The 25,048-nt window shown below is 61.4% G+C and overlaps 1 protein-coding gene across 4 annotated transcripts in view; it reads left to right on the top strand.

Annotated features, from left to right (window-relative positions):
* Positions 1 to 25,048, top strand: part of CRAMP1 (cramped chromatin regulator homolog 1) — a 57,073-nt gene that overhangs the window by 27,304 nt on the left and 4,721 nt on the right. For all 4 annotated transcript variants that reach the window (XR_006197987.1, XR_006197988.1, XM_042922858.1 and 1 more), the window contains 14 exons: positions 8,069 to 8,154; positions 8,582 to 8,705; positions 9,937 to 10,018; positions 10,443 to 11,585; positions 14,222 to 14,399; positions 16,227 to 16,408; positions 16,501 to 16,575; positions 18,880 to 18,961; positions 19,773 to 19,877; positions 20,063 to 20,241; positions 20,692 to 20,760; positions 21,323 to 21,554; positions 22,206 to 22,370; positions 23,318 to 23,463. Coding sequence is in view for 2 of the 4 variants with exons in the window: in XM_042922858.1 (XP_042778792.1) it covers positions 8,069 to 8,154; positions 8,582 to 8,705; positions 9,937 to 10,018; positions 10,443 to 11,585; positions 14,222 to 14,399; positions 16,227 to 16,408; positions 16,501 to 16,575; positions 18,880 to 18,961; positions 19,773 to 19,877; positions 20,063 to 20,241; positions 20,692 to 20,760; positions 21,323 to 21,554; positions 22,206 to 22,370; positions 23,318 to 23,463 (2,848 nt within the window). In the remaining 2 variants the exon portion in view is untranslated. The remainder of the gene's footprint in view (positions 1 to 8,068; positions 8,155 to 8,581; positions 8,706 to 9,936; positions 10,019 to 10,442; positions 11,586 to 14,221; positions 14,400 to 16,226; positions 16,409 to 16,500; positions 16,576 to 18,879; positions 18,962 to 19,772; positions 19,878 to 20,062; positions 20,242 to 20,691; positions 20,761 to 21,322; positions 21,555 to 22,205; positions 22,371 to 23,317; positions 23,464 to 25,048) is intronic.

The following is a 25,048-nucleotide window of genomic DNA, read 5'->3' as shown; positions in this document are numbered from 1 at the left end:
CCCTTTCCTCCCTGATTGTGTTGTCGGGTGGTCTGCAGGCCCGTCCCTCAGGTGTGAGCCCCCGACGGGTGGGGCCAGTGGGGCCAGCCGTGTGACTTCTGCTCTGGCTCCAGCCTGGCATCTTCCCTTACAGATGCCCCTGTTCAGTTCCGGGGGCTTATTTCTGTGAACAGGCCCGATGGTAACTGGGCTGTGCGTATCACCGCTGCTCTGGCGAGCCCCAATTCACCCCCTGCCCCCCCCCCCCCCCCCCCCCCCCCCCCCCCGTGCCGGGGAGTGCGGGTCGCCTTAAAAATTCGTCTTTGGGCAGAGGGAGCCTCCTGGAAGCCACCAGCTGTGGCCTTGTGGGTCATTTGGCTCCCCTCCCCCCCCAGCCGCCTGCTACAGTTTTTGAGTTTGTGGCCTCTTTGAACGGCTTGTGTGCACCCAAGGAGCCTTGGACGGCAGGCGAAGTCCTTGGTCGAGGTGGTTTCTGACGCTACCGTCTGCCCAGCGGGCGAGAGCTGCCCTGAGGCAGAGTGCTCTCCCCGGATGCGATTTTGGGGGAGCTCTCACTCGACCTTGTACCTGAGTCGCCCGAGTCGTTGGCTGAGACTCTTCCTGGTTCTTTCTGCTCAGGGCGTGTGTGGCCAGCTTGATGGCAAAGCCAGTTCGTTTGGCTCTGTCTTAGGCTCTGTCTTGGTCTTGTTGGGAGGGCCCGCACAGGGAGAGGGTGGGCTCCTGGGCTTCTGGAAAGGCACGCGGGCCTGATGCCTCATGGTTGATCTGATGTGAGGAAGGCGTGTTTTGATAAGTTTGAAAGTGTCCAGAGGATCAGTTTTAGGGGCTGCCAGAGATTGGAGAGCCCTGGGCCCTGAGCTGGGGGTCCGAAGGTCCGGGTAACCTCAGACACGGCACCGGGCGCCCTCAGTCTCAGTGAGGAACCATCACAGTAAAGCCCAGAGGTAACGTGATGGTCAGGATTATTCTGGACAAGCAAGGATTCCTGTTTGCTATGAATGTTTACAGTTGGGTTATGACCCGTAAATATTAAACACGCATGCGTCTGGACCAATGCCATCGGTGATTGGGTGACTCTGTGGGGGACAAGGGATGAACTTCCTTGCAAGGTTCCACGTAATTTGTGTAGAACCTCCGCCTGCTGGGAGGGGAGCGCGGCTCCTTCCCCCTCGGGTGTGGGCTGTGCGCGGGGAGGCAGGAAGGAGCCAGATGGGACACGACCTCACCCGGAAAACAAGGTCAAGGCTGACAGTAGCAGGTCACGTTGAGGGCGTGAGAGGGTGTCTACCTTCCAGCGTGAACTCTCTGAATCCGCAGGTGTGGGGCTGCAGCCGGAGTCCCCCGGCAGCAACTTCCCTCCCTGAGCCGTGCTGCCAGGGGACCGCTGCAGGGATGCCCTCGGAGCCTCCTTCCTGCACAGCCCTGTGAGTGCGTGATGACCCCACCCAGATCCAGAAGGGGGGTTGATGTTTAACGCTCGCCTCCCTAGATGCCTTGTACCACCCCCCTCGGCTCAGGAGAAGAAGGAAGGCAGACAGCCAGTCACAGTGGTAGGCGTGAGTGGAGAGGCGTTAGCTTCGGCCGTCCACAGTGGGTGTTTGCAAACAGCGGGAGCTCGGTGCGTATGCCCTCTGACCCCACCCCACTTCTAGAGAGCGGTCAGATCAATGGGCAAGCCACGCTTGTAACATCTCAGATTGGCTCTCGCTAGCAAAGGGGCGTCACAGAGAAGACCAGTTCCTGGGCGGGACATAGGGGCCTCTGTTCTTTTTCTGTAAGTGAGGCGGGGTATGTGCGTGGCTGCGTGGCCACAGTGAGGTGGCTTGATGCGGGGCTCCCACCTCACACTGGAGTTCTCTTTGTGCCCCCGTTCTTTTTTTTTTTTTCAAGGTTTTTTTTTTTTTTTAACATTTATTTATTTTTGAGACAGAGAGAGAGTGCATGAACAGGGGAGGGTCAGAGAAAGAGGGAGACATAGAATCTGAAACAGGCTCCAGGCTCTGAGCCGTCAGCCCAGAGCCCGACACGGGGCTCGAACCCACGGACCGCGAGATCATGACCTGAGCCGAAGTCGGACGCTTAACCGACTGAGCCACCCAGGCGCCCCTCAGGGTTTGTTTTTGAGAGAGAGAGCGTGAGCATAGGAGGGGCGCAGAGAGAGGGAGACACAGAATCCGAAACAGGCTCCAGGCTCTGAACTGTCAGCACAGAGCCCATCCTGGGGCTTGAAGTCAGGAGCTGTGAGATCATGACCTGAGCCAAAGTTGGACACTTAACCAGCTGGGCCACCCACACAGTGGGGCGTCCCCGTTCTTGACTTGACACGTGTCTTTTGTTATTTGAGTCTTTAACAAGAGTGTTTTTGTCTATTTAGGAGAGAAAAGTTCCATGTTGGGGAAAGGTTTTCTTTTTTATTAGCTTTAAATTGCTATAATCACATTTGCCCTGTGGAGCTATGTTTATAAAATGTATTTGTCTGTGTTTCTAGCAGCGAAAACGTAACATCTGTGGCTTCAGCCTTGACTGGGCCTCATCGTGCCTGGGTGCTGTCACTGCCTGGTGGTAGGACCGTCTAGGAGCCCCTGGAGGGCTGTGGGGTGAGGGAGACCCCCCACTGCTGGTCTCCCTCCGGGACGGGTAGGAGCCAGCTCTGGCGCAGAGCTCGTGAGGCCCTGGGCTGCGGCAGGTTCGGCACAGGGCGTGGTACCCTGGCTCCTGCTTCCTTCTTCTTCCTCCTTCCTCCTGGCCCCATCACCGCGGCTGTGGCTGGGGGTGGGGTGGTGCTCGGGAGAGTCGCCGGAACGCAGCTGTGGGTGGCAGGCGGCACACCTCACTGGGATTCGGGTTTCTGACTGCCGTTTCCTCCTGCTGCCCCATCTGGGACGCTCCCTCCGTGCCCTCGGTGGCGGGCTCTTGCTCGTCCCTCAGCTGCGAACTGGGACGCCCCTCCCTAGCCCTGGGATTCCGTGAAGTCTGGATGTGACGCGCCTTTCACGTGTGACATCCAGCGCTGCGGGTGTTCACCTGTCAGGCCATTTACCGGTCCGTCGGGGTTCCCCGGGCGCCCCTCCCTGCCCCCCCGCCCCCCGGCAGATCCCAGGCAGAGAAGTACATCGCCGCCAGGTGCTGCCAGCTGCTTTGTTTGCTTGGACAGACGAGTGTCGCACACCAAACTCGCCTGTGTCTAAGAAGCAAGACGGTCACTCTGTTCGCCTTCCAGGCAGTTTATCGTGAAAAAGTTTAAACATCGGAAAGGTTGGAACAGAGGTATGGCAGACCGCTCCGTACCCTTCACCTGGATTTACCAGCGCAAGAGTGCATCCAGAGTGTGCATGCGCGCGGGGGCGTGTGTTACTTGTCCTGTCGTGTTTTAATGTGTCTTTTTCCCCTGCTGGACTGTGGACTCGTCTGTGGTCCATGGCGCGTGCCGCGTGTCGCCGTCAATAAGTGGGTTTTGAGCTGACGTCTTCAGTATGTGTGCCTGTGTCTCACAATGGCCCATAAACAACAGCGAAGCGTGCAGTGTCCTGCTTCGCCGTTCTGGGATCCTGCAGGGTAGTGTCACTGCCCCGGGAGTCCCCCGTGCTCCCCGGTCGTTTCCCTCCTCCCTGCCCCCGGTGACCTCCCACCTTTACTGTCTGCACAGCTGCCTTTTCCAGAATGTCGCCGAGTCGGTGTCGTACAGCAGACGTCCTTTTCGGACTGGCTCCTTTCACTTGCTCTTCTGAGTTCCAAGAAGTGCGCAGAGTTGGGTACCACCCCGATCCAGATACGGGTGGCTCCGTCACCCCCGCACCCCCTCGTGGCCGCCTCCCACACCCAGCCCCGGCAGCCCCTCAGCTGCTCTCTGACCCCCGTGGTCCCGCCTTTCCCGGAACGCCATCCAAATGGGGTGATGGCACGTGTGGCCTTCAGAGGTTGGCATCTTCCCCTCAGCGCTACTCTCTTGAGATCTGTCCCTGTGGGTCCGTAGTTCATGCCTTTTCCTGCAGAGCAGTGTCCCCGCTGCGCCGTCCCCTGGTCTGTCCCCTGGTGAGGAACGCGGACTGTTGCACAGAAGGAACTGCTCTAAACCTTCGCCTGCGGGTGTGTGTTCCGTGTCGCCTGGGCACGTCCACAGGTGAGCGTGTGCCGCTCCGTGGGGAGATGGCGTGCCGCTCTCCAGGGACCGTCCCGGCCGCTGCCCACGCCCTGCATGCTTGGCGTAGCGGCTGTCCTGAGCTGTCCTGAGCCGTCCTTGGGGACGGGCAGCAGCATCTCCCGGTGGTGTTGGTGCGCGTATCCCTGGCGACGGACCGCGTTGAATGTCTTGTGCTTGTCCTTCTGTCTCTGGTGATGGGCCTGCTCAAATCTCATGTCCGTTTCCTTATTACTGAGTTTAGAAAGTTCTCTAGGTGTCATCTGATGGGGTTCGTGAGCAAACAGCTAGGAAAGAATTCTCGAGACGTCTTTGGTGCAAAAAGGTGATTTTATTAAAGCAGGGGGCCAGGACCCGTGGGCAGAAAAAGCCGCACTGGGGTTGTGAGGAGTGGCTGAGTATATGCTTTTAAGTTAGTGGGGGTTAGGGACAGGGTGAGTCTCTAAGGAATTTGGAAGCAGGCTTTCAGGAGCTGGAGGGGCTAGCTCCTGTTAGGCTAAGTTAACTTTTAGCCTTTAATCAAACAGAAACGTTAAGGCAGGAAGGCTGCCATTAGTTCCTCGCGGAAGGTCACGGGCGTGCTCCAGGTGTTAGGGGGCTGCGGGCCGTCAAGAGGCTTACCTGAAACTGCATTTTTCTTGCCTCTGTTTCCCTCCTCGCAGACACGAGCCTCGTGTCGGATAGGCGACGGGCAGTGTTTTCCCCTGGTCCGCAGCTTGTCCCGCTTCCGTGGTGCCCACGGCAGGGCGAGGTGCCCGGTCCCGCCAGGGTGCCGTCCGCCATCTCTCTGTGCAGGCCGTGACCTCTGGGTCTCGTCCGAGAACTTCGTGTGCCCGAAGGTCACGCGCTGCTGCGTGTCTTTGTATGCACGTCTTATGGTGGGAAATTTTGGTCCGTGATCCGTGACGTGCCCTTTATGCCGGGGTGGGTTTTTGTGGGCTGTGTGACCGCTTACTCCAGCTCCATCTGTTGCAAGCACTGTCCTTCCTCCCTTGGCTCTTTGCGCCCTTGTGTGAAGCCAGGGTCCTTGCTGTGTGGGTCTGTCTCTAGGTTTCCCTTGTGTCCCCCTGCCTGATGTGTCCATTCTTCCAGCAGCAGACCCTGGTTCCCACAAACAGAGCAAATGGCCCGTAAAGGTGAAGCAGGTGCCGCAGCTCGTGGGGCATTTATTTAAGTGCCTTCCCGTCCTTGCTTCTCATGCAGGCTTTGTTCGGTGAACTGTGGGTGTCCTTTCATTACAGGTCTGTGGGACTCGGGAGCAGACGGGCTGAGGAGAGCTCTGAGGTCCCCTCTCCCTAGGATGGTTGCAGGCGGGCAGCATAGACTTAGCACGCGCTTTCTGGGTTCATCACGTGATTTTGCAGACGGGAAAGCCAGGCTCCTGTGCATGTACGTGTAGAGGAATTAGCTTGTTGCCTGTTGTGTCAAAGTGACGACAGGGGGGGCGGTTTGCATGGAGCCCTCTGTGTGAACCTCTGTCGGAGGGCAACCTGTGCGTCTCGTGCAGACGCCGAGCCCTGGGGTGCTGCTGCCTGGCCTCCCAGAGCCGAGCTCAAGTACGGCTTTGCCCCCGCAGGCTCTGGCCTCAGGCCACTCATAGAACTTCCATTTGAGAGAATAGGGAAGGGATTGTAATCTCAGAATGTTCTGGTCGTACCAAAGGCTGCTCAATTTCACTTAAAAAAAAAAAAAAAAAAAAAGGAAGTCTCAAAAGAGCAGTTTAACGGAAAATGTGATTATCGCAAGCGCAGGTGCCCCCTGGCACGGCCCCTCCCGCCCTGTGTTGTTGGTTTGGCACAGACGGAATGAGAAGTGACGGGCAGAGAGGCCCGCCAGCCCCAGAGCTGTCGCTGGGGACGGGCCGGGACTGAGGCCATCTGTGGCACGCCCCTGGCCACACGTGGCCACCTCCGTTTCCCGGACTGAGATGATTATACTGCACGTGTTTGGTCTCAGTGGAGCGAGGGGCACGTTCCGCGTAGACGCCATTCTCTGAATCGTGCCACCTGACACAGTGAGGGGAGGAGGCCACCTGGTGTCCCCTGGTCTCTGGGCAGCCTGCCCGTCCTCAGTGCCGCTCGTGGCATCCCGCATCGGATTCCCGGCACAGGGGGCCCAGCGGTACGCTGGGGACGGCGGGGGGCGGGTACAGAGGCAGAGGCCACGAGCGTGTCGCTGCTGGAATCCTTGAGCTTTCTGTGCGAGCAGGCCGTCTCCAGCTGTCAGCCCTCCCCCACGTCGCACCTCCCTCTTGGCCCTAGAAACGCTCAACGGGGGGCAGTGGTGAAGTCTGCCCTTTAGGGGACCCGTGTTGGAAATTTGAGTGGCTTCCTTTCCAAGGAGGAGGGGCGTGCGGCCTTGTTTCCTCAGAGGCAGAGGTTGGGACGCGCTGTGGCGTGTGCGATGTGTGCGCCCCCCAGCCGCGCCCCACTGCAGGGTGCCCTTGGCCTTCGAAGCTCCCATTTCAGGGCGATACTGTGTAAAGCTACGTGAGTGGTGTGCCAGTATGACCTTGTAAAAACGTCAGTGGTGCACACCCTCGGTGTAAAACAAGTGGACCCCAGCCCCCCACCCCCTTCCCTCTCCAGAAGTAACTGTGTGCACAGATTCCACGCGTGTCCTTCTGAGGTCAGTGCGTACAGATAGAAATCCGTCACTTTTTCACATCCTTGGAAGCACACCGCGTGCGTTCTGTAACTTTTTCACCGAGGTTTTCTCAGAAATGGCAAGGACATGGGGCGCCTGGGTGGCTCAGTCGGTTAAGCGGCCGACTTCGGCTCAGGTCATGATCTCACGGTCCGTGGGTTCGAGCCCCGCGTCGGGCTCTGTGCTGACAGCTCGGGGCCTGGAGCCTGCTTCCAATTCTGTGTCTCCCTCTCTCTGACCCTCCCCCGTTCATGCTCTGTCTCTCTCTGTCTCAAAAATAAATAAATGTTAAAAAAAAAAAAAAAATTAAAAAAAAAAAAAAGAAATGGCAAGGACAGAGCAGCTCTCCTGGAGGGGGTCCCAGCTGGCCAGCATTCGAAGAACTGGTTAACGCACAGTCAGTATACAGACCTTGACCATTTTTCCAAAATGAAAACCGCTTTTGCTCACTGGCATCGGGTAGCTCGTTCCGGAGGTCCGTGTTTTGTATGGCGGCTGCAGCCAACATGCATCCTCTGTGACTTTCCGGAGGCAGAGCGAGAGAGCAGCAGGGCCCAGGGCAGTGGCGCTGCAGCGTCTTTCGGACCTGTCCTGCCCGTGCGTGACTTCACTGCCGCTTTGCAGAGCAGCCGGCCGTTATTATCTCTGGAGCATTCTGAGTGTGCTTTTTGGAAGGAGCTACCGTTGTGGTTTTCCTATTTGCCGGTTACATGGAATTACTTTAGTTTGTGTGCTGTATACATTTTGGCCATAGCAGCATCCAGACGGAGTGTCACCCACAGCTGTGACAGCCTGGATGTGCCCACAGGTCGGTTCTGGAGAGCACGAACAAGTGGCACCGTGCCTGCCGGCTGAGAGTGTCCCGTACTCCCCGGGCACCACTGCCGTGGTTTACAGCGGCGTTCATCGCGAGGGCGGCTCAGACTTTCTCTCGCGGGACCTGAGGCGGAAGGGAAGGAGAGAAGGGCACGCGTTTGATGTCTGATGGGGGTTTCTGCGAGGTGGGTTTTCCAGGGGATGGACAGCAGCTGGTGCCACACCGGTCGCCAGGCCAGAGGGCGCGCAGATGTCCTCTACAGTGTGAGGCTCGGGCAGGAAAATAGTGGGACCGCCCGGGTCCTGATGAGGTCTCGCCGTGCACAGCTGGGACCCTAGCAGCTTCCTGGGGACCCTCACCTGCCCAGGCTCTGTGTGTTCTGGGCACGCTGGCCCTTGTGTGTGTGCCGGGTGGGGAGCGGCCGGTCAGTTGGAGGCTTCACTGTCTCCTTGAAACTCTGTTCCCAGGGCCACCACCGTGCGCTACAAAGGGAGAAACCTGCGGATCAAAGCGCCCATGTGCCGAGCTCTGAAGAAGCTGTGTGACCCGGATGGTACGTGAACATGGACTTGGGGCAGGGGCTCACGCGGGCTCTCGTTGGACGGTTCGGAGTCTCGCGCTGGTTCAGAGTCTACTGAACGTGGTCCTGCCGGTTGGCGGCACCTGCAGTTGAAACCCCTGGTCACGGCAGCGCATCCGCATAGGAGATCGGGGTGCCCTCAGAGGCCCTGGGCCGTTCAGACCAAGCGGCAGCCGGCATCGCAGGTGACTCTCTCCTGGCCCGTCGCAGCCTGGTCCGTGGCTCGGGCTCCCAGGTGCACAAGCGGCCACGTCGTAGTTCTCCTTCAGAACGTGGAGCCTCGCAGGCTCCCCTGCCAGTCTCACTCTCAAGACCTCTTGAGGCCGCCTGCCCGGAGCACCTTTTCACATTTTGCACTGGCGTCCGTGTGCCCGGCTCTCACGGCCCCTTCTTGTCATAGGCTTGAGTGACGACGAGGACCAGAAGCCGGTGCGCCTGCCCCTGAAAGTCCCTGTGGAGCTGCAGCCGAGGAACAACCACGCCTGGGCCCGCGTGCAGAGCCTGGCTCAGAACCCGAGGCTCAGGTAACGTGGCTTTTGGCATCCGTGGGGAGCAGTGGTGCTCCCCCAGTGCTCTGAACGGGCCTTCGTGCTCTCTGACCCCGCGTGCGCTCACTGTGGCCCTCAGACCCGGTGTCCCACCTGGGCAGGTGCTCGTGGGCCGAGCACAGGGTGCAGGATGTGGTTCCCAGGTTGATGGCTCCAGAATCTTTCCCTTGTGTTTACCCTCAAAACCCCTTTCCGCTCCTCTCTCGTCATCTTCCTGGGCGTGTAGGTCTGATTCGTGTACGGTGCCCCGTGTTGGGTGTGCCCCTATACCTCCTCTTTTTTGGTTGAGTCAAATTCTATAACGTACAACTAACCGTTAGTCACTTCAAGGCATCTGACTAGGGGGCCTTGAGGACCTTCGCACAGCGTTGTATGAGTATCTCCTCCGTCTGGCTCCAGAACATTTCGGTTCCCCGAAAGGAAACGTTTCACTAAATTGCACCCCCCCCCCCCCCCCCCCGCCCCAGCCTCCAGCCGTCACCCATCTGCTGTCTGTCTCTAGATTTGCCTGACGGGGACAGTTCACTAAAGACAATGGTGCCCATGTGGTCTTAGGTTTGGCTTCTCTCAGGGAGCAGGACTTTTTTTTTTTTTTAGAGAGAGACAGACACAGGGTTGGGGGACAGGGGGGAATGGGCAGACAGAGAGGGAGACACAGAATCCCAAGCAGGCTCCAGGCTCTGAGCTGTCAGCACAGGGCCCGACACGGGGCTCGAACCCACGGACTGTGAGATCATGACCCGAGCCGAAGTCGGATGCTCAACTGACTGAGCCACCCAGGTGCTCCATGGGAGCAGGACTTTTTTGAGGTTTGTTTGTGTCAGGGCCTCATTGTTTCCTTGTTTTAAGTTTTTTTGGTATTGATTAAGTCTGGTCAGGCCACGCTTTCTGGACCCGAAAGGTGCTAACAGAATAGGACGGTGGGTCATATCACGGCCTGTGTCCTGAGGGAGATCTCGTACTGTGTGCAGTGGGCACAAGGGATTGCTCTTGTTTTCTTACGGTTTCGTGTGAGTTTCTAGTTATTTCAATTTAAAGGGTTCACTTTTAAGACAAGGAGTGTGTGGCCTGCCGGGGTACTGTGGGTTCGGCCCTTCTGATACCCCTTCCTCGATCCCATGGCCTCGCCTCATGGCCTCGCGCTGCCCTTCAGAAGGTCCCCTCCCTGTGTAATGGCCGCCTTGTCCTGCCTGTGATTTCTCGGCAGGATGATCGTGGAGCTCCATCGGAAGGTCTCCAGCCTCATCGAATTCTTAAAACAGAAGTGGGCGCTCCACGAAGTGCGGATTGTATCCTTTTCCTACTAAAACAAACTCGCCCAAACTCCGCGGCCCCTGCGCCTGAGGGTGGGGTCTCGCTTCTCTGGCCTGAGAGTACAGCGGGCCCACGGGGTTGCGTAGAACCAGAACTAAACCTGTAGCCCCTTGGCCCGGGGCTCGGGTGTGAGCTCCTTCCTGTTGTCCACACTGCCGGTGGCGGCATCTGGTCCACGTGGCTCGGGGTAGGGGGCGTGCACGGCGTCCCCGCTGGCAGGCTGAGCGGCACGGCCGAGGACAGCCCCAGACTTCCTGTGTCCCGGGCTGCCCCCAGCCGGGAGGGGCTCGTTGGGTGTGACATCGGTGAGGGAGGAGGTGCCTGGCCGGTGGTCTGCGCGAGGCCCGGCACTGCCCGGTGGGGCCCACTGCTGCGGCTGCTCCTTGACCTCTGTGGCAGCGGAAGACGCTGGAGGACCGGCAGCTGCAGCACTCGCTCGCGGCGCCCGCGCAGGAGAAGGTGGCCCTGCACCTGTTCCCCGGAGAGAGCTGCACGCTGACGCCGCTCCCGGGCGTGGCCCGCGTGGTGCACTCCAAAGCCTTCTGCACGGTGCACTGGCAGGAGGGCGGCCGGTGCAGGCAGAGCGCCAGGGACACCCACACATTGCCTCCCGCGCAGATCCTGGGCATCCAGAGTGGCCAGGGCACGGCCAGGGGCCAGGTGAAGTGTCCACGGGGTGGCGCCGAGGGCAAGGGCCCCGGACGTCCCCCTCCGTCCACCGACGCCTCGCAGAGCTCCGGAGAGAGTTCGCCTGAAAGTGCCCCCGGGGAGGGGGCCGCCCCAAGCCTCGGTGGTCTAGACACTCCTGACAGGCTCCAGGATGCGGGGGCGCGGCTCGAGAAGACCCCCACGGCTGCTCCTGCAGATGGCCCCGCCCGAGAGCCCGGGGACGTGCCGTGCACCTGCGGCCAGCTCCCAGAGCTGGAGGAGGAGCTCTCCCTCCTTGACCCCTTCCCCCGCTACATGAAGTCCTGTCAGGACCTCATCATCCCCGAGCAGTGCCGATGCGCGGACTCGCGGCCCCCGGGGTGCCCCTCCCCAGAGACTCGTGGTCCTGGCAGCGCGGAGGCGGCTGACCTTGCCCGGGCCGGGGCCCCATCCCCTGTCCGGGCCCCACAGGGTCCAGAGCTTCAGTCCAGTCCCGGGCTCCAGCCAGATGTTTGCACTAAAGACTTGGCAGACGCACCCGCGGAGGAGCCCCAGGACAAGGGGAGCCCCCTGGAACCCCTGCCTCAGGGACAGCCTGCCGCCAAGCCTCCGAAGGACGTCCCTGCCAGCCGGCTCGCCCAGCAGCTCCGTGAGGAGGGCTGGAACCTGCAGACCTCCGAAAGCCTTACGCTGGCCGAAGTCTACCTCATGATGGGCAAGCCGAACAAGCTGCAGCTGGAGTACGACTGGCTGGCCGTGCTGGGCCCCGAGGGCCAGGCCCCCGGCGGGCAGGCGCAGGGCCCCCGCGGCGGCTCCCCGCCCCCCACCTTCCACAAGCAGCGCCTGCTCAGCTGCCTCCTGAAGCTCATCTCCACCGAGGTCAACCCCAGGCTGGTGAGTGCGCCCCGGGGCTCTCGGCGGGAGGGGAGGAGGGGGGGTCGGGGTGACCCTGCGCCCCCAGGGCTCTCAGCGGGAGGGGAGGCAGGGCCCAGGGTGACCATGTGCCCCAGGGCTCTCAGATGGAGGGGGTACTGGGGGGACCATGCACCCCAGGGCTCTCAGAGGGAGGGGAGAAGGGGGGACCATGTGCCCCAGGGCTTTCAGCGGGAGGGGAGGAGGGACCCGGGTGACCATGTGCCCCGGGGCTCTCAGCAGGAGGGGAGGAGGGCCCAGGGGGACCATGCACCCCAGGGCTCTCAGCTGGAATGGCAGCAGGAGGGACTGGGGTGACCAGGGAGGCCGTGCTTCACAGAGCAGGGCTCCTGTTTGCTGCCAGGCTTGGGCACTGTCCTTCGTGGCTCACACGAGGCTCCAAAGATGATAGTGACCAGTAAGACGTGCCTTGCTAGGCATCAGTAATCACGCTGAGCCCTCACGTGCTGGCCGAGGGGACGGCGATGCAGCAGCCACTTCCAGGAGCCCAGTGGGGGTTGGGCTTCGGCTAACGTCAGAAACGTCACTGAGTTTCAGCGGAGAGAACGACAGGGCGGTTTGTGCTTTAGTGTGGCCGTCCTGGAGGACGGTGGCACAGGCTCAGAGGAGGGAGGGGGTGAGGACGGACAGGTGCCGGCTCTGCCCCACGGGGTGAGGGCTCCGGGGCTCCTCAGGAGGCTCCGTGGTGGGGTGGCCCCTAAGCCAGGGGAGTGGCTGTGACCCCCTCCTGGGGCGCCCAGTCAGCAGAGACGGGGTGGGAAGGTGCCACCGATGAGAAAGTCCGGTGGGCTTTCCTGGGCACAAGAAACAGAGTCTGCGGCAGGGGGTTCCTAAGTTGCTGTGTGGGCTCAGCGGTAGCGTGAGGGTTCGTGAGTTCCGGGCAGAACATGGTGGCCAGGAGGGAGTGGAGCTTGGGGGACAGAACGGGACTGTGGGGTCCCTGTGGACCCTTCGGCGCCAAGTCCCATCTACACAGCACACCCGCTTCTCCTGGGCGGACGGCTCTCGGTGAGCCTCCTCCCCCCTCTCCCACCCTTCTCCCTCAGGCTCCCCATCCCCTTCCTGGCTGCGTCCCCGCATGGCTTTTGCCTCTGAGAGGTGCTCCGTTAGTACGTGGAGGGTGCGAGTGGTGCCGCGGGGGAGGTGGCGCTCTCGGGTGGGTGGGAACGGGCCAGATGCTGCAGAGGCCACATGGGTGCAGCCCGAGGGTGAGCAGCGGCCTTTAGATTTAGTGGTGTGGAGGCCGGCGACCTGCGCGCAGACAGGGGCCGTATTTGGGTGACCGGACAGAGATGAGGAATTTAGGAAGCAATATCAAGTTAGGGTTTTGGAGGCCTCAGGGGAGGATCCTGGTGAGACAGAAGCATGTCCGGCACCCTGGGGAAGGAGGCCAAGTGAGGCCAGCTCCTGAGAAGCCTGGGGCGGCAGGGGACACGGGTCCTGGCCTTGGCCTTGCCTGGGAGAGGAGGGAGGAGCAGCTTGGAAACACTGCAGAGAACTCAAAGCAGGGTGCTCAGACCCATGGCCCCAGGGTGGGGCCCAGCAGCCTCCACGTCTCCTGGGGACTTGTGGGAGATGCAGGCTCTTGTGGCCCGGAGACCCCGTCTGGACCTCCGGACCCAGGCAATTCTGATACGGCTCAGGTGTGAGAACCAGCGGGCAGAGGCCTAAGCTGAGCGCGGAGACCTTGAGTGAAAGGCGGGCCGGCTGAGCCCGCGAGCAAGTGCAGCGGACGCCCGGGCCCCAGACAGCCGGGACCTCGACGGGAGGCTGCTGGGCGCGCTGTTGGCTGGTTGGGTGGGGACGCTGGATAAGCCACGTGGGAGGGGACAGAGAGGGAGGGTCCCACAGAACGGGAAAGGTGGGCAGGGGCTGTGGGGGCACAGGAAGACGCAGGGTCACTGAGCAAGCAGAGCAGGCCAGGTTGTGCTGACAGCAGGGGACGGGGCTCCCTAATTCACAGAAAGCTCGGCCCGGTGGACCCTGGGGCCGGTCGGGAGGAGGTCACCAGAGTGAGGCCTGAGGTGGGCCTGAGGGCGTGTCTCCCCCCGGGGCCCCTGTGGGTCAGTAGCCCGCGCTGGGGCCTGCAGAGCCCCGAGGTTGGCATTCCGACTCCACAGAGGGCGTTTGGACTGTGAGCGTGGTTAATTGTAGAGACTCTCCGGCTCAGGATCAGGACAGGCCAGTGCATCCCCCTCGAGCGGGCCTTTGAAACGTGGTTGGTGTCACTGGCCATCCAGCGGCTCCCTCCAGCAGTGCGAGCACTTCGTAGGCTGGTGGGAGACCCGCTACCTTCACACATCTCTGCCTCCTGTCACCGCACGAGGGGGTGGCCTGTCCGTGTCACCTACGGGCAGCGAAGCCAGGGGCGGAGAATGGTTGTGCCCCTGAGGGCCTCCCCGACCGGGGGCTTTTACAAGTGGCCTTCTGCCAAGTGATTTGGGGACGCTGCCCTTTGCCGTTGTAGAAGTGTGGTCTCTGAGCCCGTTGGTGTGCCCTAAGCTTGAGGGCATTCTGCCTTCCATTCGGGGGCACTCATCCCAGAACCATTGTTCACGGGCTGAGTTGGGCTCCTGTGGTGGCCCTTTCTGTCCCAGGCTCCAGAAGGGAACGTCAGCTCCACGGCTTCGGCGAGGCCCGCCCAAGAGGAGCAGTCCGCGACCCCGCCAGGGAAGGTGGTGACCGTCAGCTCCCGGAGCCCGCGCTGCCCGCGTAGCCAGTCCGCCCTGCGCAACAGCAAGGCCTTCTCTCCGAGCTCCGCGTCCTGCTCCTCAGGTGAGACCCGTCCGTCCCGGTGCCTTCCTGGACACGTGGGCCGTGTCAGCCGAGGGCACGGGGATGCCTGACGCCCGGCCCCGCTGGCCCGGGTGTTAGAGCAGAAATCCCCACCCCTCACGGGGAGGTGAGCACGCGCCTGGCACATAAGGCTTTGAGGTCCTGGGGCGCTCCCGGTGGGAAACAAGGGGTGGCCCGTGACAGTTGGGTCGCTTCGGGGGATCCTTGTGAGGTCAGCGGAAGCCTCTCTAACGTGCTGAATCGGCGGCTGCGAGTCGGAGAAGGGAGTGTTTCCCTTCACGTTACAAGTCAGCCCTCGGGTTAAGGGATTCCCGAGAAGTTAACTCTGGCCTGCCCGTCTGCGCTGTTCCTCTGTCCCAGCTGTAACTGGGGAGCAGCTTAAGTTCGGGGTCGTGACTTGGGTTACCTGGTACACGGGGCAACAGGCGTTGAGGACGGGCACATGCTGTGCGTCCTCGCCAGGTGTGAAGGGTGTCATAACGGTCCCTGTAGGTGGGTGCTCTCGCTGCAGGACCTCGGCCGTCCTGGACGTCTTGAACGCCCCTCACCAGCCGGGGTCTCTGCGTGATGACCACCAGCCCCACGCCTTGTTCTTAATCTGACCGAACAGACTTAGCGTCCTGTGTGTTAGTGGTTCTCCGGGGTTGTTTTCTGAGGCGTTCTGAGCACGTCACTGGCTTCCTGTTTTCTGTGTGTTGGGAATAGCCTGCCTGTTGAACGAGAGCACCGTGTGGTGTCCTCTGGGGTGACCGAGACTGGGTCTGGTGTCCTTGCAGATGGAGGCTCAAGTGTCGATGGTGGGGCTGGCTGGTGGATGGTGTGGTCTTTTCTTGCCTTCCGTTCTGTTCTTAAAATTACATAATTCTGTACGTTCTTGGACACCCATCTCTTTCTTTCTTTCTTTTTTTTTTTTAAATGTTTATTTTTGAGACAGCATGAAGCGGGGGGAGGGGGTGGGTGGTTAGAGAGAGGGAGACAGACTCCGAAGCAGGCTCCAGGCTCCAAGGTGCCAGCACAGAGCACGACGTGGGGCTTGAACCCAGGAACCCTGAGATCATGACCTGAGCCGAAGTCGGATGCCTAACTGACTGAGCCACCCAGGCACCCTGACACCCATCTCTTTCTGAATTGGGGATCCTTCTAGACCAATACGTTTGTGGTGCCAGAGTCCAACTGGTGCCTAGAGGGCCTGTCTCTGGACTGCATGAGTAGAAGCTGAATTCCACAGATTTGTAAATGAGCTAAGCAGAGGGGACCCGTGTCCACCACAAAGTGAGGGTGCATGCAGGAAGCAGCAGAGTCCCAAAGTCGTGGCTCCTAAGTAAATGTTTTCTGTCCTTTTATCTCCGGGCTGTTTCTGGTGTAACAGAGATTGAGAGCCGGGACCGGTAGACCGTGGCGCGTGGCCTCGCGAAGGCGCACAGGCTGCTGGGGGCCGGCCGCCTACGCCACAGCTGCAGAACCGTATGGCCCAGCAAGCTAGCAGTTACTCTCTGACTCTTTATAGAGAAAGCTTGCCGACCTCTGGTCTACGCAAGATGGTCTGGAAGGTTCTTCCAGCTCTGAAATGTCTTTGAAGGCCTGTCTGCACTTCCTGCTGTCGATGAAAGCGGCAGAGTGCCTTTATCGGCGAGGGCCAAGGTTTTACTCACAGTGGGAGCTAGAGTTCCAGGGAGAAGATAGGAAGCAGGTTTGGGGACTGAAATCGGAATAGTTGTCCCGAATTCCTTCTCTTCCTGAGACTGCTCTGTTTGCGCTGGGGTGCTGCTGGGTGAGTGGTTGTTTTGGCTCTCCTTTGGTCTCTAGGTCTGAGAAACCCGCCGAGACCCCTGTTGGTGGCCGGCCCCTCCAGCACAGGCAGCAGTGACTCAGACGGTGGCCTTTTCGCCGTCCCCACTACTTTGCCGCCCAACAGCCGACATGGGAAGCTCTACTCTCCCAGTAAGGAGACAGAACTGACTTTCCGTCAGCACCTGAACTCCATCAGCGTAAGTGGGGGCGGCGCCCTGCCGGCGGAGGGGGGGCCCTGCGTCCGGGGGCTCTGGGGGCTCGCTCTCAGGCCCGCGCTGTCTCCTCACAGATGCAGTCGGATTTCTTCCTGCCGAAGCCCAGGAAGTTGCGGAACCGGCACCTGCGGAAGCCGTTGGTGGTCCAGGTGAGGGTGCCCTCGGGAATCTGGGTGCTCCCACCCCTCGGCCTTCCTGCGGCTCCTCCTGTGAGACCGAGGCCTCCGCCCCTCCTTCCTTCTTATGCCTGGGACGGAGTAGTAACGGGGGCTCTGACTGTGCCCCGAAGTAATGATAATCTTTGCACAGCTTAGAAAGCCCTTGCAAAACAGCCAGGAAGTTGTGGGGATTTGAGTCCCAAGAGTGTCGCGGGCGGGGATACGTTCGAGGACTGTCGGAGCCTCTGTTTATGTGTACGTAGTCAGCAGAAGCAGTTGGCAAGGTGGGCGGAATGGCTCTCCTGAGCTCCTAACAGTGAGTGCCGGAGACCCCATAGGAGCCACATGCGGCCCCGAGGGCACAGCCCGGGAGCGACAGGCCTGCGACTGCAGGGGCATTTGTACTTACAGGTAAAAAGATAAAAGGGGTGACGCTCGGATTCTGACAGGACCATCAGCTTAGACGTTGACCAACGTGTTACGTGAGAATAAACGCGTAGGTCTCTTTTAGTGCTGTCGTCTTCCTGTCTCGAGACGAACTTCCTTAGAAATGAGCTGACACGACAGGGCTGACGCAGAATGGTGTAGAGCGGCCCCCCCTTAGCCGCGGATGGTACCCGAGGTCAGCGGGGAGCAGACGTGGTCCTGACAGCTCGTCACAAAGGCAGCAGTAGGCTCGCTCCGTCACGTGCCTGTGCCGCTCACGTGGGCGACGAGCTGAGGGACAGGAGTCCGTGCGGCGCTGAGATCTTTCGAGACCACGCTCACACGTTCCCATTCCAGTATATCGTCATCGTGTTACCGCATCGTTACTCGGCGTTGTTGATTTGTTACCGTGCCTAACTTACAAACTTGATCGCAGGTGTGTCCACACAGAAAAAGCCCACGCAGGGTTTGATGCCACGTGCACTTGGAGGCCTCCGGGGGGGTCTTGGAACACGTCCCCTGTGGATGTGGGAGACGGTTGTATTCCAGGTCCCGTGCGCGCCGCGCGTGGGAGCTGCGTGTCGGGTGAAGTTCGCGAGTCCTGCCCGGGGAAGCGGGAGGATGCTGGCTGGCTCGTGGGAGTCCATCCAGGACTACAGACTTGCGTGGCCTTCCGTGGCGGCCTTCTGTTTAGTTTTGTGACGACTCTTACCGGTTCACGATTCGCGCGGCGTAAAGGTCTGACATGTACTGTTCAGTGGCGTTAGTACATTCCCAGGGCTGTGCGCCTGCCACCGCCGTCTGATCCCGGAACACCTTCACATTACCTGAATTGTCCCTCCCCCCCCAGACATTGGCAGCCACGACCACCACCAGCCCGCTTTCTGTCTCTGTGGATTTGCTTCCTCTGAGCGTTTCACGTAAACGGAACCGCGCGTAGTATGTGCTCTTTTGCATTTACGGTTTTATAGAAAGTGTCATTGGCACACGGCCCTGGTCTTTCGTTCCCCTGCCATCCAGGCTGCTGTCACACGCCCAGGGCAGGGCGGCGGGGCTGCTGCAGCCCCGGCATTTCCTGTCCTCCTCCGACGGCGCGCGTCAGAAGCGAGGCCAACACACAACCTGCACGGCTCCTTGCCGCGGAAGCGGGCTGCCCGGCTGCCTCCTGGTAGCTGAGCAGACCTGTCGGCCCTCTGTGTCGTTAGCGGCCCTGGTAGCAGCCACCTTCTCTCTGTGATGATGCCTCGGGGAGCCTCTGCGGGATAGGGAGACCACACCTGTGCACCCAGAGCCGGCAGCGTCTCGTGACGCTTTGTGGTGTCAGACCGCGTTCACGTTTTACTTCAGTGACTAACGGTTTCGGCAATTCCCATAATTCCCTACTAGGCGGTGGTCCGGTTGGCACTTAATTATTCACACCCAGGAGACCTAGGCCAGGAGCAGGGACGGGTGGGCAGAGTGGCGAAGGCCCTTTGCCCGTCTGCATCGCAAGGAGCCACTTTATTTTCTTCACCGCAAACGTGAGGAGTCCCAGATCTAGGGTGTGTCTCGTAACCGTCCCCGTCCAGCGCTCGTGAGCAGTTGTGCAGGACTGGGGGGGCGTTCTGGGTTAGCCTGGCATCGCTCCCCAGGGCTCTCCCCGGAGAGGCTCCAGTATTCAGGGACTTGGGGTCCATGGACACAGCTGTCCTCAGGGTGCCCTGGGGGCCCTCGTATCATCAGCTCTAGTGCCGGAGCCCCCCTCGGGCCCCTCTTACCTGGAATGTCCCCTCCAGCCCGTCACTCATCCCTTGAGTGATTCTTGGTGCCAGGGTCTCTCCATCACCTGATGACAGGTGACACCTGATGACAGGTCCTCTTCCTCCACAGAGAACACTGCTTCCTCGGCCATCTGAAAACCAGTCTCACAACGTCTGTTCCTTTTCCATCCTGTCCAATTCTTCCATAACTGGTAAGTGCCCGGCTTCGCTCCTCTGCTACACCCGGCCTCGTCTTTGGGCACGCTAGACGTGTGTGCCGTTGGCTCTCGGCATGACCTCCCCAGCATTCCTCTGTGCGTCCCGTCCACAAACACCGGGTGTGCCCCCGTGTGGGCCGGGGCCGTGGAGCGGCGGGCCTGGACCCCTGGCAGGTGGGGTGCGGGCAGCTTCCTTCACAGGTGGGCTCGGGGGCCCTGGCTTGGAGGCTCTGCTCGCTAGTGTCCGGGGAGCACCTGTCGTCCGCCCCCGGCAGGCCTGACCTCGGCGTGTGCATGGCACGCTGCCGCGGGTCTGGAAGCACAGCAGGAGGCCTGGCTCTTTGAGGGACACTTTGTTACACAGTAGGGATGGCGAGCGGAGCTTGCACTCTGCGACGCACCCTCTAAGCCAGCCTCGATCTGCACCTGTCGGGCGCACGCGCCAGAGCGTCGATGGCTCCTCGTGCCCACTCTCAGCTGCCCCGTCCAGCGGGGGCGCCCACCTGCCGAGGCAGAGTCAGGCTGTGCGGGCGCACGTCCCCCTTTGGGCCCACGCCGGCGGCAGTACGACTGCACCCTTCCAGCGGCCTGGGGAGCGTGGCGGCGCTGAGTCCCGGGAGCCGGGGCTTTCTCCCCGTCTGACCCCGTCTGACCCCTGTCAAACGTCAGCAAAGGTTTGGGAGGCTCACTGCTTCCCGAAATGGTTCAGCTTCTGTCTGCGGCCTCAAAGGAAACCGTGCGCGGCCCCCTTTGTGCGGTCAGAGGGTGCAGGCCGACGCGTCTGTCTCTGTTCTTGTCCTCACAGGCAGAGGCTCGTTCCGGCCCATCCAGTCCTCCCTGACCAAAGCGGCCCTGTCTCGGCCGATTGTGCCCAAGGCCCTTCCACCCCAGGCCCCGGGTCATCTGGCCAGTAAGTTTCTGTCGTTAGCATGACAGCCTCCAAGTGAGGTTTCTGTTCTCCTCTCCTGCGGTCCTTGTGTGTGGTTACCCTTCGGGGCCTTTGGCCTTCTTGGAAATGAGGTGTGAGGGAGCCCCCTGGGGCACGTGTCAGGGTGTCCCTGGAGACGAGGTTCGAAATGTCCTTTCTGCTGCTAGGTGCTATCGACTTGGCAGCTAAAAGTGCCGGCATCATCCCCGGGAGCCCCCTGCCTGTCTTGGACACTGAGGGCTTGTCTGGCATCTCCCCGCTCTCTTCAGACGAGGTGACCGCTACCGTCCCGGGTCAGGACTCCACCGGCACCCACCAGAACGGAGACCCCATCCCTGCCGTGGGGGTGAGTGTGTTTATAGAAAGGCTTCTTCGCATCCCTACCGGCTTCTGGGATAGGTCGGTCACTTTCCAGATATGTGGGCACCAAGGCCACGGGGCCGAGGTCACGCTGGGCTCCCAGTTCTGCCTGAGGAGTGGACGGGCCCCAGTAGGCCGGAGGAGAGTGCCTGAACCAGGGAGGCCATGGCGTGGGTGAGCATCGTGTGGTCCCGAGGGGAGAGCCACCAAGAAAGGCAGTGGGACAGGCTTGCTGTGATGCGGCAGGATCCAGAGCTAAGACAGGTGTGGAGCTCTGTCTGTCTGCAGAAGTCGCTCGCCCTGTCTCCCCGCCTGGCCTCCGACTCCCCCCACCACCCGTGCCCTCGGGCTTTGCTGGGACTTGGCTTGCCCTCTGAACTGGCAGACGACCCCAGGTGTGGGCGGAGGGTCACGGGCTGTCCTGGTGGTGTTGTAGGGCGCCAGCGGCCCGTTCGTCAGCGTTCCCTCGGGGCCTGAGCAGGAGCCAGTGACGGACAGTTTCCAGGTAGGATGTGCTGTCAGTCGCTGAGCACAGTGCCTGCCCCGGGACCCCTAGGCCAGGCCCCCACCCTCGGGGTCTTCCTGTGACCCTTGCTTCTCCGGAGGTTGTGGCAAGGGCACACAGACAGCCGTTGCCGCCCGGTGGCTTTGTCCGTCCACCTGCCTCGCCCAGACAGGTGAACGTGTGTCCTCCGCCTCAGGTCCTTCCTCCTTCCCCTCCGCAAGGCGGCCTGTTTCAGATGCACCCCTGGAAAGACTAAGTGTCCTGGGCCAAGGCGGAGGAGGGTGGCAGTGGGTAGCGCCCCCCCCCCCCTCTGCCCCCCCGCACTACCCCTCTGCCCGGTTTACCAGCTGTCCTGCCGGCCGCCTCCGCCAGGCCCTCCCGCGCTGCCCGCCCTGGAGTGGTTTCAGAAGTGAATCCCCTGTGCGTGTTCCTCGCTGGGGAGGAAGAAGCGACCGCTCAGGTCCTTGTATGCGGCAGTCCGCCTGTCACGTGTCACTGCTCGTGAAGCTGAGGCTGATTTTGCATTCTATGCTCCTGACTGACCCGCTGTGTCTCCGCCCAGGGCTCACCTGTTCTCTCCTTATCTGAGCTGGCCAAGGCTCCCCTCCACAACGGGCTCCCCACACCCGTGCCCGCGCCGGAGGGCTCCAGCAGCCGCCTGTCCCCGCCCAACGTCTCCGCGCTGCTGGACATCTCCCTGCCCGGCCCGCCTGAGGACGTGCTCTCGCAGGGCGAGCCCGCCACGCACATCAGCGACTCCATCATCGAGATCGCCATCAGCTCCGGCCAGTATGGTGAGGGTCGGGGCGCCCGTGCGCCCTCCTCTCCAGGTCCCCCAGGGGCCTGACCTCCTGCCAGGTGTCTGCACACTTGCTGGGCACGCTCCCGTCCTGAGTCCCCTCTGGGGTGTGGAGCGTCTGCCGCCTGTGGGGGCGGCCCCAGTGGAGGGCCCGCAAGGCCTTTGCAGCCCAAGGCTCAGAGAGGGCCTCTTTCTGGCTAGCTGTGAATCCTGGTTGTGCAGGCCCTTGGAGGGTGTTGGCCTGGGGCCTTTGGGGCCCTGGCCTCCCTGGCTCCCCGGACAGCTGGTCTGCTTCCGGCTGTGGATTCACACAGAACTCAGCTCGCACCGTTGTGCGTTTTCCTGGTGAAGTTGGGAAGCGTGTGCCTCAGAGGGCTGGTGTCGGCACCAGTGACAGGTTGGGGTGGCCCTCAACATGGGGTCTGGCCTTGTCAGTCATAACCATAGCTACTGGGGTTGCCACCACGGGTCTCCCCTGCAGGCCAATATTGTTCATCTTCCACGGGGCCCCACGTGGCCCCAGGTCTAGATGCTCAGTGGTGCCTGACTGCCATGCTGCTGTTTGTTGATGGCAGGTTGGGGAAGTGGGGTGCTCTCCTCCCCCTCCCCCCCACTGCCATCTCTGATCCGCGGTGTCCATTGACAGGTGAGGGAGTCCCTCTTTCTCCAGCGAAACTGAATGGCAGTGACAGTTCCAAGAGCCTTCCGTCCCCATCCAGCAGCCCCCAGCCGGACTGGATCGCCTCCCCCACCCACGACCCCCAGTGGTGCCCCAGCGACCCCACAGACTCGTCGCTCAGCAGCTTGTTTGGTGAGTGTAGACGCCTGGGTCGTCGTCGCAGGCCAGCAGGGCGCCAGCAGGCTCCCCGTGGCTCAGGCGGGGACTGGAGTCTAACGTCTCCGCACTGCAGCAGAAGTCCTAGAACTCCTATCCTGTTTCGGGGTTCATCCCGCGGCACTTACGCAGGGGAAATGCACGTCACCGTGCTATGGCGAACGTGGACACGTGTGACCTTCAGCCCAGCTGAGATGGGTGCCTCGCCCCTCAGTCTCCTGTGCCTCTCTCCGGGCCGCCCCCTATTTTGGCTCCTGCCTGCGCGGGCCTTCTGCCCTTGTTGTTGTCGGCAGGGTAGGATGCGGCTCGGGGGGTTTTCAGTTTCCTCCCCCATCCTCAGCGTGTTCTGAAGATCAGAGCATTGTGGGATGGGTCCCCTCCCCAGGAGCCAGGTGTTCTTATGGTGGGAGGAGCTGCTAAGGACAGCCACACCGGCCTCTGTGGCCTACGCAGGAGGAGCTCCTGTGGCACGTCGGGGTCAGCGCACCTGGTGTTCAGGGCAGCCGGGCGTGAGCGTGGTCAGGGGACTGGTGGCCCCTGAAAGGGGCTGTTGTACACACGATGAGCCGGGTCGGCGCACGTGTGGGCACCAGGCCTGGTGGCCCCGAACGGTGGGGGCTCCATCGATGGCGGTATGGGCAGGCAGCGTCGATGATGAAATCGCATAGGACAGTGCGGGTGTTTGCAAGGTCAAATATAAATTATGAAAAGTTAGAGACTACCTTACACGGAGGAGAGGGTGACGACCAGACGCTGCACGGAGAGCTCTGCCAGCCTCCCCGTGTGGGAAGGGCCACGCACCGCGCAACGGCTGCACCCACACGAGCATGGGGCTGATGCCGGCCCCGTGCGGCCCGCGGGATCCTCCCCTTGGACGGGTCCGGGCTAGCCAGCCTCAGCATGCGTTCTCCTTCTCTCGGCAGCGAGCTTCATCTCCCCGGAGAAGAGCCGGAAGATGCTGCCGACCCCCACGGGGCCCCCCAGCGGCACCTCCCTGCTGGGCCCCAGCTTGCTGGATGGCAACTCGAGAGACTCCTTCGTGTCCAGGTCCCTGGCTGACGTCGCTGAGGTGAGTGCGCGGCCTTCGCCCAACTTCCACCACCAGCCCGCCTCCCGGAGCTGGCCTTCCCCTCCAGCCGGCCCGTGTGGTGCCTGAGAGCTGCGAGTTCTCCTGACTAGGGAGGCGGCATCCATTCCTGCGGGGCGGCACGTGACATACCCTGACAGCTGGGCCCCGGAGGCTGGGAGCCTGGGACACCCTGGTGTCGGGCCAACCGCTGGGCCTCTGCGGGCAGCCCGGCCAGGGTTTGGATCTCGTTCTGTCCTACAGCAGCTGCATGACCCGAGGCGGGAGTGCCACTCCTCGCCGCCTTGCTTCTGGTTTTAGCCGAGTGGGCGGCAGTGGTAGGGAACCTGTCATCGGTGCTGCCCCTCCCTGATAGACAGGGACAGTGCAGTCAGTGGTAGAGGCCCGTCATCGACGCTGCCCCCAACGGGCAGAGACAGCACGGGCAGCATTCCCCTGCGTCGTGGCAGGAGGCTGCTGGCCAGCGAAGCTGGAGAGTGGGCTCTGCTCCCCCGGGCTCCTGCCCGCGTCAGGTGATGGCAGACCCTCGACGTGGAGCTGACACTCGGTCTGAGAGGCTCGTTTCTTTGTCTGCTCACGAGGCTCCCCGGGTCCCCACCCCACAAGGAGCGAATGGTGTCAGCAAGCAGGTGAGGCCAGCGAGGACAGGTGCCCATCGACGGAGTGGACACAGGTGCACTGAGCTAGTGTGGGGCATGCAGCCCCGGCACTCAGACCGAGGCAGAGGATGTGCCTAAGAGGGAGAGAACGCCACATCTAGGTCCCCCGACCCCGAAGGGTCGAGTCAGTTGTTAGGTTCTCAAGCAACACTTCTTAGATACTTTTCCTGTGGGACGTCCAGGTGTCAGTGGTATCTCCTGGGGATTTTATAGTCAGGTTCTGGAGGGAAGGGCGCTCACGGCTGTCTCCCAGGGATCCTCAGCTTCTGTGAGTCCTCACCTGTGCCTGGAGATGTGGGGGCCTCGCAGGGAGGCTTTGCAGAGTTTCGAGCCGACCCGGGATGTGAACAGACCTTCTGCCCCGACAGAGACACAGACAGAAGAATGCCGTACCCACCCTCCCTGCGCGTTTCTTAAAACCCATGGCTCTGCGGTCACGTGCACAGCCCATCTGTCCCCTTCCTGTTTGTGCGCGGACGCTTACGAGCGCTCAGCGTCCATGCAGACAAGTGCGGCACACGTACCCGTAGACGGCAGGCCAGGACCTCGCGGTTCATAGGCGGTCCCCAGAGCAGCTCGGCAGTGCCTGGGGCTGTTAGAAGTGTAGACTCTTGGGCCCACCCCAGACCCACCCCAGGATCACCTCAGGCCCTGCCAGACCCACCCCAGGTTCATCCTGGGCACCTGCTAGACTGACCCCCGATTCATCCCAGGATCAGCCCGGGTTCATCCTAGGCCCTCTCCAGGCCCTTCTGATAAGATGTGAACAGAGGTGATGGGTGTGAGTTGTAGGTGGGAAATGTGGAGCCAGGCTGGCCCAGATTGACTAATGATGAAGCTGATGGGGAACGTACATGGAGAAGAGAGACACTATTTGCTTTACTTTTTGAAAATGAAGTTTAGTTTCT

Source organism: Panthera leo, chromosome E3 (genome assembly GCF_018350215.1).
Source record: "Panthera leo isolate Ple1 chromosome E3, P.leo_Ple1_pat1.1, whole genome shotgun sequence".
Taxonomy (NCBI): Eukaryota; Metazoa; Chordata; class Mammalia; order Carnivora; family Felidae; genus Panthera; species Panthera leo.
The sequence above is the reverse complement of the archived record's forward strand: the minus strand, read 5'-3'. Positions and strand labels throughout refer to the sequence as shown.